Raw genomic sequence first — 13,565 nt, 5'->3', positions numbered from 1 at the left:
GCCTTCATTGGCTGCTGGCAGGCGCACGTCACCCAGGCTGGTGCTCTCCTCCGGTCCCAGTGGAATTGGAGCCGAGGAGGAGCTGAAAATGCAGATTTAGCCTCAAGCACAGACATACACTCGTTCTTTCTCTCAGATACACACAGCACCCCACATTCGCACCTCTGCCAGAGAGCCTGACTACACGGTTTCCCCGCCAGCCAGATGCTGGAGGAGAACACACATTGATTTGCTGCTTTCCGAGCCCCTAATCAGTCTTTTTCCAACACAAAGATTTTTTTTTTAAACAAACAAAAAAACTACATATATTTTTTTATTTGCACCTTTCCTCCGAGTCGCCCGCTCCACCAGCCTGCGCGCCTCTTAGCACCACTTTTCACTCCCAGAAAAAGATGAAAGGTGGCTGTGTCTCCCAGTGGAAGGCGGCCGCGGGGCTCCTCTTCTGTGTCATGGTTTTTGCATCTGCCGAGAGACCGGTCTTCACGAATCATTTTCTTGTGGAGTTGCATAAAGGAGGAGAGGAAGAAGCTCGCCAAGTTGCAGCAGAACACGGCTTTGGAGTCCGAAAGGTAAGATCTCCCTTGCATTTCGCATGTTGTTTCAAAACGGGGGCAGCCCTGCGCAATCTCATTGCAGATTTGCAAGTTTTCTTTCTCATGCGATGCAGATATTCTGCCATGGGCTCTTTAACACGACATTGCCTCCGGTGATCTTTCACGGGTTATGTAATTAAAATGTCCTTCAAATTGTACTAGTAAGGTCATAAAAATAATTTATTGCTCTTTGACTTGGTGGCGAAAACAAGGTAACACCTTTCTAACAATGCCTTGCGCCCGGGCTGCTGTCCGAGGTACCAAGTTCTCAAGGCTGCGTGGGGATGGAGGAATGAAGCGCTGAACATCTGGGCTTGACGTTGGTAGTCTTTGCCAGGGATGTATCCCCCGCCCCCATCTCCTGGAGAAAGAGTAGTTCCCGACGGACAAGGCTAAAAGCTTGGACATTGCAATTCACCTCCGTGCTTTTCGGATCCCGCGCTAGGAGGACTTCCCTCCCGGTGACTTCGGTCCTGCTCTTTTCCAGGAACAACAGTTCCCTGGCTGCAGGAGACTTGGAGACATGAACTGGGTTTTCTTTCCAAAATCGGGGTGGAACTTCTCGCCCTCACCCCTGCCCACGAGCGCCCGCCCCCGAAGCGTACTCCTTAGTTAGCTCTCTGATTCTCAACTCACAGCTGTAGAAGCTGGAAAGGTAGATTTTGAGAGGAGTTCCCTATAGATAAATCGGGGTGTCTCTCCCCGTGTGTGGGCGGCCAGCTTGGCTTTCCCCACGAGGGCGCAGGGATCCCCATTCCAAGAAGTTGTCAGAGTTCAACTGTTTGGGCAGCTAGATAAGGCTACCAACCTAGGATGCCGTGGGACTCCTTTGGCGACTCCAGGGTATCCATTCTGGGAGAGCAGCGGAGAGGAGAGTGCTGGGTGGAAGCCTTGGCTTACTTACTTGTCCTTCTTGCAAAATATCTTGTTAGAAATCGCAAGTGTCCTTAGGGGACCTGGCGAAGGGTGGGGTGGAGTGAGGGTGCAAGGAGAAACCGGGCGAGGGGAGCCTGGAGGACATAGGGATGCTATTTGGCAACCAGAGGGCTGAGTGGAGGTCTGTGGGATTCGGGGATCTCTCCCCTCCCTCCTGATCCCAGGAGAGAGGCTGAAGATGAGCGGCGGGTGCTTTCGTCTGTTGCTTTTGCCTCTCAAGGGCAGAGCGAACTAGGTCTCCTATCAGCCCCTCTGTCCCGACTTCCCACGCCTCCCTCACATGCAGCCGGCTCTCCCTCCTCCGTAGGGCGTTGGCAGCTGCGATTTCGACCCCAGGTGGGATTCAAAGAGAGTAAGTCAGAGGTCTGGGAGGAGGCACCAGTGGCGCGCGGGCGGGTCTTGCAGTAGGGAACTTGTTGCTCCCGGGAAACGTGGGTGGAGCAGGGGAGAGAAGATGCCAGCTGAGGGAGCAGCCCGCTGTCGTTCTCGCCGAGTCTGGGGCTGTTTCAAGAGTGCCACCAGCACAATAAACAAGCAGACCCTCCTTCCTTCTCACCCCACCCCCCTAACTTGACAAGACTCAGGACCCAGGAGCCATAAATATAACAGTGATTGTAATATTGATTATTATTACCTGACAAAAATAGGGCACCCTTGTGTTCTGGAGTCCTTACAAATATTCTTATTTAATATTCTCAACAACTCTGAGGAAGCTACTATTGTTATTAAGCACATGGCACTGATAAGGAAATTGGTTCAGATCAGGGCCCAAGAGGGGGAAAAAAAAGACACAACCAGATCTGGATTTAAATCCAGATCTTTCAGAGATAAACTTATGCTATTTACCTCTTGGTACATACCAAACATGCTAAGTGCTCTGAAGGATGTGTTGGGCTTTGAGGTATGCTGAAAAGGGATGTGGCATCAGGATCTTTAGTTTTTGAGCGTAAAGGTTCTGCAATGATGCAGAAATCCTGTTCTTCTCTCCCTATACCATGCACCTTTTCATAGCGAAGGCAGACATTACTATCTTTTTACTTACTTTTTGGAAAATGTGCCCTTTAGGATCTTAGCAACTTAAGCAAATCCAGGTGTAGCTAAGACAGATAATGGCTTAACTTACTAATTCTCCAAGAGGGTCACTCTTTGTGAATAGAGGTAAACGGTTAATGGGGGTTTTATAGTTTTGATGGTGAAGTTTGAGAAAGGAGGTGTAGGGACAATCTCATCATAAATGAATCTGGATAATTTTGATATACTTACCATAAAATCTTAGGGAACTCATACTTTGGGGTAAAATCAGATACCTAAGCCTCTTTCACTCCCACTCTTTCTTCAAGAGAACCCACTGGTTTTGAATCAGCCTCAAACATGTAATTTCTATCTAGGAAAAATGAGTTTTTGCCTTGCCACCTCTCCTCACCTCTGTATAACCCCTCAAAAGTAGCATCTCTTATCCAAATGATTTTTGTTCTGATACATAGTTAAGTAAAAAATCAGTCTATGGCGGAATGCTTCTGTCTGATGAATCTTTGCATGATGCCACACCTGTGTAGAATAAACTCTCTTTCATTTCCTTGGATTCTTGTTCTATCCATCCTTCAAGTCTGAGCTCGTACCTTCCCTGACACTATGGACCACAGTGTGCTTTCCCTTCTCTAAATTCCTGTGGGACAAAAAAGCAAAGCCTACACAACAAAAGCTAGTACATTTCATCATTTGTCTTCTAGTCATTTCATACATGTAAGTAAATATGGGTATAAGTATCCTTTGTCCACTTGAAAGCTATTAAATATTCAAGGATGATAGGTTTCCTCACCAAAGCCAGCCTGTTACTGGGTTTGCCAGCCTGTTAAGAAACATCCTTTGTTTTATCTGTTCCTCTAGGTTTCCCAAACACTGTCCTGTCTTGTTTTCATCATGCTGTACTGTACTTTTGTTACTCATTTTTTCATTTTAAACCCATAATGCCTCCTTCTCCCTCCCCTCTCTAACACTTAGTGTATCTACCAAGTCCCTACTGCCCCATCCTCTCCAATGCTCTGTGTCAGACACCAAAGATCCTTGGTGGCTATTTATTCATCCAAAAGAAGGATCAGCTATGCAGACCAGGGGAACCTGCTATTTTACTGAATTATCTCATCTAACCTCACAAACCTGTGAGGTAGAAATTGTTGCCAACAGTCCTCATTCTCAGATGAAAAACTTAAAGTTCCAAGTGGTTAAGCTTATATTTGGAAAGGGAAAAACTCATATTTAAAACCAAATTTGCTTTGTGGAAAATAATTTTGTTAATCTACCAAGGTGCCTCTGGGAAGCCTTCTCTGACAGCCAAGAACTCCACTCTTGGGGCACCACTTTAGATTCTAATGTTTTTTCCTTTCCTTCCTTTCTTTTTACTTTTTTTCTGTATCCAACACCTATGTGTGCCTAGGTCATTAACTAATGTGTATGAGTATATACCTCTTCAAGTAGATTGTAAATCTTCCAAGAGTAGAAACAATATACCATGTCGGAAGAATATAGCCCCATATTTAGCACGGTGGTCTGTATATGAGATATTAAATGAATATTTGTTGATTATTTTGCCAAACTCTTGCAAGGCCATGACCAAACAATTATTTCCTCCCTGAAGTGGAGTAAAGCTACCTATAACTTTACTGTCAGACAGGTGTGTTGAGACTAAAGTTTTCTATTTTATCATGACCTGGTCCAAAGACATATGTTCATCAAAAAAGGTATATATGTCTAGGAGAGTAAGTGAGTTTACAATAACATCAGAGGTGTTATTCGAAAGAGTTCCTTAAAATTCCCCATACATTACTAATTTTAAATCCCTTGTGAAAAAAAACACAAAAATTACTTATTAAAGCGATATGTTGAAGGTTGGTCAAAAATCAAGTAAGAATTTAGGTAAAAATCCAAACAATTGACAATTAAGTGTTTTTGTTTTACGACGATAAATTTTGTTTTTTTATCCATGTAGGACTAAGGTTAGGAAAATTATGTGACTACTTTTATATGTGTGATCATTATTTTTTTATTTTTTATTTTTTTAATTAACATATAATGTATTATTTGTTTCAGGGGTACAGGTCTGTGATTCATCAGTATTACACAATTCATAGCACTCACCATAGCACATACCCTCCCCAGTGTCCATCACCGAGCCACCCCATCTCCCCCACCCACCTCCATTCCAGCAACCCTCAGTTTGTTTCCTGAGATTAGGAGTCTCTTATGGTTTTTCTCCCTTTCTGGTTTCATCTTGTTTTATTTTTTCCTTTCTTCCCCTATGATTCTCTGTCTTGTTTCTCAAATTCCACATATCAGTGAGATCATATGATAATTGTCTTTCTCTGATTGACTTATTTCGCTTAGCATTAATTTTTTTAGAAATCTAATAATAATTGTGCTGTTATATAATGAAAGAGTAAATTTCTTTTAATTTTAATTGAATGTCTAATTTTAATTTTAACTGAATTTAATTTTAAAATTAAATTTCTTTTAATTTTATTGAAGTATAATTTAGGAAAGAACACAGCTTAATAAACTTTCACAACATGGGCACACATGTATAACTAGCATCCAAATCAAGAAATAAAGTATTATTCACATCTCATAAGTTCCCACTCTTGCTCATTTGGGTAGTTTTTGGTTTTAGGCCATGATGAATATAGCTTCTGTGGATATTGTGTATATATTTTGGTGAATATATGTATGCCTCTCTGTTGGGAATATCCCTAGGAGTAGAATTGTCGTGTCAAAGGGCATACACACATTCAACTTTAAGAGACTGTACCAATTTTCTATTGCTGTGTAACAAATTACTACAGACTCTGCGACTTAAAACCATACAAATTCATTATTTGATAGTGTTCATGGATAAGGAGTCTGGCACATTCCAGTTGGGTCTATTGCTCAAGGGCTCACAGGTTGAAATCAAGATATTGGCCAGCTATGTCCTCATCTAGAGGCACAACCAAGGGGAAATCTGCTTCCAAGCATATTCAAGTTTTTAGAAGAATTCAGCTCCTTGTTGTTGCAGACCTGGAGTCTTCATTATTTGCTGGCTCCACTCAGCTCGTGGAAGCTACCCTCATGACCTAACACATGACCCTTTCCATAAACCTCACATTTTCACCCTTCTTTCAGGAAGGGCTAAGTCTCAGCTTAGGTTAGCCTGATTAAGTCAGGCCCACCCAGGATAACTTTTGATTAATTCAGGTAAGCTGATTTGGGACCTTAACTACATTTGATAAATCTCTTCACCTCTGCAATATAATGTAATCTAATCAAGGGATGAAATCCATCATCTCCACAATACTGGCTCCACAGTCAAGGGGAAGGGATTATACAGGGCATGTACATAAGGGAGCAGATATCTTGGGGGCCATCTCAGAATTCTGCCTGCCAAAGACAATCCAGTAGCATGTGAAAGTTCTGATTGTTCCACATTCTCACCAGCATTTGACTTTTTATACCTTTTTCCTTTTAGTTATTTTGGTGGCTATGTAATGGTGATGGTATCTCATTGTGATTTTAATTTGCATTTCCCTGATGATCAACTGAAGCTGAATATCTCTTCATATATTTTTTGGTGGTTCAGGAATCCTTTTTTAGTCATTATTTGTTCAGGTCTTTTGCCCTGAAAAAGGCTTTTTTGTTTTGTTTTGTTTTGTTTGGATTGCCTGTCTTAATTTTTGGTTTATAGGAGTTCTTTAGCTATTATGGATAGGAATCTTTTGTCAGATATATTTATTTTGAATATTTATTTTCACCCTTTTAGTGGTGTCTTAATATCCCAACAATATTGAATCCAGATTCTATAATTTCACTCTCCTTTCATCATTCATCGGTTGTCAGTCCAAAGAAGTAGTTCTCTAACCTCTGCCCCATACTTCTCTAGATCAAGATTAACATGGTTTAGAGGGAGAAACAAAACAATATAGATTTGATCCTAATTATTTCCAAAATGATTTCTAAGAAGCCCTTAAGGAACAGTTTTTCTGAAACTCCAAGACCTACTACCATGGTAGGCAAAGGTAAATAGCCCAGAACTCTACTTCCCCAACATGAATGCTATGAATTCCTTTTGGACCCCAATTTAATGCAGTATGCCTTAGGTCAAATCCAAACTCTTCCCTCAAGTCTTCTCTGATTGACCTACACCAGAACATTCTCTGTCTCTTTGGGACTTCCATTGCATTGAAACAGTTCTTTTTTCTTGGCACCAGTCACATTTGTCACAGCACTCACTATATCCAGTGCCCTTCCTGTGACTGAAGAAAGCTAGAAACAGCCACATTCAAAAGTAAAAATAATGGGATTTAGAATTATACAGTACTGGAAACTTGTCTAGTTTATGAAATCTCTGAGGCTCATGTTTAAAATATAGTGGCTAGGAAATATAAATAATATAGTGCATGTAAGGTTCTGGACACAGTAGCAAGTATATAGAATAAAAAACCTATTATTGATAGCAGTAATAATAATAAGGTGATGGCCTGGCTATATATTGTTTTTTACTCAAGAAGGCAGTTGTAAGTTGTACTTTCTCAGGAGTAACAACTGATTGAGTGAGGAATAAGCACTTTGCCCAATGGGAACCCATCCATGAGTTGACCATGGTCCATGAGAGGGCCTGGCTCAAATAATTCAGTGAATTTAATTCATTATAGATCATGGTGATTATCTCAACCAATCATACTGGCTTCCTTAGGAAATTTGATTCACTGGTTGCTATAGAGAGGAGAATGGGGTCTAGTTGCCATGAAAGAGCCCATTTAGGCCATGGGAGCATGGGAGATGCAGACTTTTTATCCGAGTTCCTAATAACTTTCCAGTTCCACTTCCCAGCAAAAGACATCTGTGACAGAAGGTGAAGTTAATCAACAAACTATTTTCCTCTTCTCCGTGGGTCACAGCAAGCCCACATTTCCCACCCTGTCTTGCAGATAAGTATGACCATATGATGATTCTAGCCAATGTAGCAGAAGTGAAGTGTACTTCTTCCTTGCTTGATGCATAAAAACTCCCCATAGGTTGATTCTCTACCCTCTTTTTTCTTCTGAGGCTTGATGTGATTGAGAACAGTAACTCTGGAATCCAAATGCCAAAGATGGTGGAGTCGCAAGATGAAAGGACCCCATGTCCCTGATTCTTGATTTAGAAGAACTTTATGAGTGAGAAATTAAACTGCTATTACATTATGACACTGAGATATGAGACTTTATCTTTAGAACCAGCATTACCCAAACCAATATACTGTCAATAAATAGCCATTTTCTCAAGTTGCTGGAGTGACTCTGTAAACCTTACAACCAAACCAAACCAGATCACAAGAACAATAATTTTTAAAAGACTTAGGAAAACTCCTATATTTTCACCTCATAATGTAAGCCAACTTTTCAGGTCTTTGTGATTTTTCTTCTCCAGGAAGACTATAAAATCCATTAAACACTCTTGTCCCACTGGCAACCAATTTGCCCTACTCATAATAGGGACTCATTATGTGCTTCTTGACTGATAAATAAACTTGGATCACAAGGTGACTGTTTGGCCATTAGCTCAGAGAAAAGGCACTTGAAGAATTAGTTTTCAAAAAATTACCCCTGTAGCATCCATTTATTTATAGGTCGCAAATTAGCTAGGACATAGAAGTAGGTAACAAGCAGCAAGTCAATGTCAGGCAGTAAAATTCCCAACTTAGAAGTTATCAGTAATAGAACAGATTAGCTCTTTGAGCAGAAAAAAATAAAGCCTACAGTTAAAACTTGATCAAAATACAAAAGAAGGAGAAAAATTACACTTTTTCTCGAATGAATATCTAAAATTCAATGTCTCTTTCAAAAGATCTTATTAGCTGTAGATCATAATGTTATAGCACATCAGGGAGTGATGCTATAGTTAAGTTTGCAATAATTATATATTTGGCTGTAACTGCTCAAAGAAGTCAGGTTTTAAAAATAAAACATGAAACCTGAAGTTCACACTTTTTCCACCCACTAGAGCCGTGGCTTCATTCTACATTTGAGCTCAGATTCATCATTTCAAAAAGAAACCCTGAATTGAATTTGTGCATTATTATTTGAGATTCAAATAATCACAGGACAGTTCAAAAGCAGGAGTTTTACTTTCACCTTCTTTATATGAATATATATATTTTATATATATACAAGATATATTTATTTTTATGTTTATATTATAGCTATTATATTATATATATTATATTAACTTATATATATAAAATGTATCTATGTATAATATATTATAGCTGAAGTCCATTAACTGACTACATTCCACTAATGGTTAGAGAATCAAGAAATTACATTTGAATTAACACTTCCACCCTAAATGTCATGATTCCATATTAGTGAGTGGCTTCTACATAAGGTATATATAAAAAGCAGTAAACTCTCTTGACAAATTGCTTTTGTCCCTAAAACAAATTGACCATGACTTTTCAGAGAAGGTTGTGACATGCTGAGCTCCTCTGGTGAGAATAATTGAATATAACAAACTCTTAGATATAAAGTCAAACATGGGCACAAACTCTTAATTTTCTGACACAAATGAAATAGACTCAATAATGTTACAGGATGTTGATAGTTTCTCCATTAGAAAGTTGACAAGAACATGAAAACTGTGGGATGCTAGGGTTGCTCTTTATTTATAACTTTAAATTTGGCACTGATTCATGAACATCTAATTCTCCTAAATTTGCCTAAATAAATTCACTTAATGCTCACTCTGTATTGAAGTAGAAAGAGTTCAAAGAAAGATGAGAGACATATAGAACCATTTATTTGGAGACATCAAGAACAGGAAAATAACAATTTAGATTTCAAACATGTGCCAAGTGTCGTAATGGCATTAGAAAAAAATTATTTTGACCTGGGATACTTGGTTTTCACTGTTCCAGTGTTTTAATAGAAGCTGAGGGTAATGACATCAGCAGTCTTGCTTTCTATGTAAACATGATGGGATAAAACATGATAAACTAAGCTTACAATGAGTAGTTGTTGAATGAATGATCTAATTTTTGTTGGTATCAGATTTCTTAGACAATTGAGCATCTTCCCTCTTGAGATACACAAACAAGCAAACAAAATATGTGAATTCTTCAACTGGGGGGATGGCAAACCTCTCAGTGAAAGCCACAGTATTCTTACACATTACAGCCCTTGTGAATGCCATGAGTGGAAATCATCAAGTTAATAAGTTGACATAAGAATCCCTAAGCATATGAAAAATATAATAACTTATTTTTGTCAAAATTACACATCCTCATTGTTTTTTTAATATCAAGTAGCACAAAAAAAAAACCACTGGAAAAAAGAATTTTTTTGTTTTTTTTATTACCTCAAAGCTCATTACTCAGAAATAACCATTACCAGCATTAGGTAAATTTTATTGCAGATATTTCTGTAAGAATACATATGGAGAGAAGAAAGGTAGTCAGATATATTGTTTTATAAAACTGGGATTATATTGTATACACTATTTTAAATTTTAAACTATTAATTTAATTATTACAGAATTTAACAGAAAGGAAACTGAAAAAAATTGATGACATTGTTAAGCTTCAGACAAATTAGTCACACAGACATATTGTTTCATAATAGGTCTCCCTAAAATTTAAAAAAAAAAAATTGTGATGGTATTGAGTGAGGAGTTTGTGATTATTTTACATGTAAATGGTAGATAGATAATACATATTTAATGACATGTTTAATTATTTCATTACATATTTCAACTTTAGTGAATTTAGTGAAGCCCATGCTTAACAAAGTGGGGACATTAGCCTCGTAACAGTTCCTCTGGCCTCCCCTATGCCCACAATGCAATGTGCATCATTATTTTTACATCAAGTTTTAAGTAAATATTAACCTTCTGCATATAACCATGGTTTACAGTATTGCTTGTATTTGTTCTACATTAAAATTGTTTGTTATTTCATCACAAGTCCTTTCACCAGAATTTCTTCAATCATAAATTCTTCATTTTCATTCATCTCTTGGTTAGCTAGGTTTTATTGAAAAGCAAAAGGATTAGCCTGATTAGGAAAAGGGAAATCTTCTCTCTCTGAGCTAAAAGAGAGGAGTGGGCAGATGAAGTTCAGTGTGAAAGTCTCAGTGGAGGATATGGGAAGAAAACCCACTGAGGAGTCACAATTATTTCAAAAGTGAAGGAGACAAGGTCAACACTTCCAGTGAAAGAAGGGGTGATGGGGTGGGGGCTTCAAGGGAGATAACATTTTGTACACTGTTAATGGGAAGGGAGGGGATGATGACAAAGGACAAAAGATGACTTCTGGACAGTACTGAGAGGCCAAGTGTAAGAGAATGGATTTACAGTAGCACCAACCAAGTCATTTTCTTAAACAGCACCCAAGTGAGGGTGGTGGGGGTTGGGAGAGAGAGAACTTGAGTTTTCAAAAAATGGAAAATCAATAAACTAGAAGAGAAGATAAATTGGGACTAATAATGAGAGAACCAAAAGAGAAAGCTATGGTTAGTGACTGGGATGTTGAAGCTTAAGTCTCCAAGTCCTGTGTACCTCCAGATAATGGTAACACCCATGGAAGTTAGTTACCAAGGTCAAATAGAGGTGAAGGTGGTCAAGGAACTGAAAGTCAAATGCACAAGAATCCACACCTCCGTCATGCCACAGCAGCAGATAGCACTGCCAAGGAAGAGCGTTGAGAGAAACAGGAGAGAGGAGGTCATAGGACAAAATCCTAGAGAACTTTGGGCATGAAGGGGTAAAACAGGAGCCAGGAGAGAAGACAGAACCTGGACTTCTAGAGATATGGAAAGAGAATCCAGAGCTGTGAAAGGAAGGGAGATGAAGGTTAGGAAAGAAAAAATGGGGCAAGCAAGGCCACTGGTTTTAGAGATGAAATCCTTGGTTAAATTGGAGAATCCACCTTAACACTGTGGAAGAGGCCACATATATCAGTTTGGGTCCCCAGGAGTAGTCCCTGGGATAAGAGTTTAAATGCAAGTTGTTTATTTAAGGAATGAGTCTAGAAAATACCAGTAAGGGAGTGGGGGAATTGAAACAGCGAAGGGAAAGCAGGAAGGAAAGGTGCATGATAGAACAAGTTGTCACTGTGGATAACGGGGACTCAGTTCCACTGGGAATCTCTGAGAACTGGTGTAGAACACAGGCCCCAGAGTTGTCTTACCTGAGGTGTGAGGGATCTAGGGTATTTATATGCCAATTACAATCAGACATTGATTCATGATGGATAGTTAGTCCTGGATGGCATTAAGTTTCCCAGCACTTTGACCTGGCACATGTTCAACATACTGAATTTGGCCAACCAGAGAAAACTCAGGTGAAGAGATGCAGAGGCTGGCATACGCTAAATGCTAAGGCCCAAAGGGACTGAGCGGGGAAAGCGATCATGTCTGCTACAGGAAGGAAGCCAAACTGTGAAGGGTAGCAGTAAATATGATGAAGTGCAGGTATCAAGACAATTCCTTCAAGAAGTGTAGTGGGTAAGGGAAGGGAAAGAGGAAAAGTACTGTGGTGATTTAAATTTATGTCTTTTTAATGCTCTTTACAGATAATAGCCTCTAAACACTAGTTGGACCACATGGAAATTGCCACCCCACCAAAAAATTGTGATGTGCCGGCCTAATTATTCTAAATGGTTTATCCAGAGCCATTGCAATTTTTACAAATAATATCTACAATTATGGAATTACAGGAAGGAATCTTAGACATTAGTTTAACCTCTCATTCTACACATGAGAAAAAGAATATTAAACATTATGTTTATGTTTTTAACTACTGGCAATGAGCATTTGAACCTTGTTGCTTATTGGCTGAGGTTTGGAGACTGGAACCATTATATCTGCCTTTCACATTGGATGAGACAGAAAACCTGACTGTGTGAGATTCCTATATTAGCCACATACACCAACTTGGTCTGACACCAGTTCGTTGCCTGCTTTTCACCATTTTACCTATAAAAGTTTTATGAATTCCAGTTTTCCAAACAAAGCTGCTTGTAGATTCAGGGATTGATTCTACATCAACAACAACCTATTTAATTTACACTTGGTGAAATACAGAAATACAGAATAAGAATTATGTTTCTTTGACTGCTCTCTTAGTGACTAACACAGCACTGTACATTTAGTAAGCACTCAATAAATATAAAAATAAGTGATGAGAAAAAAACTAAAAGTTTCCATTATCATCAGATGCTCACTAAATGACAGACCGATGTGTTACATAATGCTGCAATCAGGAAGACCAAGCACTTTAAGAAAGGTTACATGAATATCCTAATTTGTGCCTGTGTTAAGTGGCTTCAATTAATTAATTACCATTAATAGACAAAAATTTTGTGACTTGTTGGGAAATTAAGAAACCAGTGACAGAGAATAAGGTAATCCACAAATTCTATCCTTCCTTGCCCTTAGCTTGTTCTCTACTTCTGGGACTGGGAAAAAATCAATTTCATCAGGAGGTTCTCAGTCCTCTTCAAAGGTGATGGAAGTTCAAACACAAGGTAGTTGACATCCAAGAGCCAATTCTAGTCAGCTCCTGCTGACTATATTTCTAGGGGTTGTCAGACCAAGAGAGACTTTGCAGAGCCTAAGATGTGGGGAGAAGGGTAGGAAACAAGCCATTGTTGATCTCTTGAAGTTCAGAAGTGGCACCATTTTGTGGGGGAGGGAGGGCAGAATCAGTGCCAAAGGGAACTTTGGAGAGTTGTGTCTTCAATGAAGCTTGGCATAAACCTAAATTTGGACCCAGCAGCTGAAGCCAAAACCAACCATCCTGGCCATTAACCAGAAAGGAAGAAAGGACCAAGGAAAAATTATGGGAGTTTGAAACCAATGGACAAAGAAGTAATAGGAAAGTATAGAAGCAGAATACTCAGTTCATTCAACAAACATGTACTTAGTACATTGAATACGCAAGTAGGATGTCAGACACTGAAATATGGATTTGGGAACAAATAGGCAACTGAGATTCAATCCCATTGGTCTAAGAAAGGTTGCAAGATATAAA

General features: G+C 39.2%; 1 protein-coding gene across 2 annotated transcripts in view; it reads left to right on the top strand.

Moving 5' to 3' along the window:
- The first annotated feature begins 392 nt into the window (after positions 1–392).
- PCSK2 (proprotein convertase subtilisin/kexin type 2) overlaps positions 393–13,565 on the top strand; it is a 282,136-nt gene continuing 268,963 nt past the window's right edge. For both annotated transcript variants that reach the window (XM_035005804.1, XM_035005803.1), the window contains exon 1: positions 393–569. In XM_035005804.1, coding sequence (XP_034861695.1) covers positions 393–569 — 177 coding nt within the window. The remainder of the gene's footprint in view (positions 570–13,565) is intronic.

Source organism: Mirounga leonina, unplaced genomic scaffold (genome assembly GCF_011800145.1).
Source record: "Mirounga leonina isolate KUSES-001 unplaced genomic scaffold, KU_Mleo_1.0 Mir_150, whole genome shotgun sequence".
Taxonomy (NCBI): domain Eukaryota; kingdom Metazoa; phylum Chordata; class Mammalia; order Carnivora; family Phocidae; genus Mirounga; species Mirounga leonina.
Note: the sequence above shows the minus strand (reverse complement) of the source record. Positions and strands in the feature narration are given on the sequence as shown.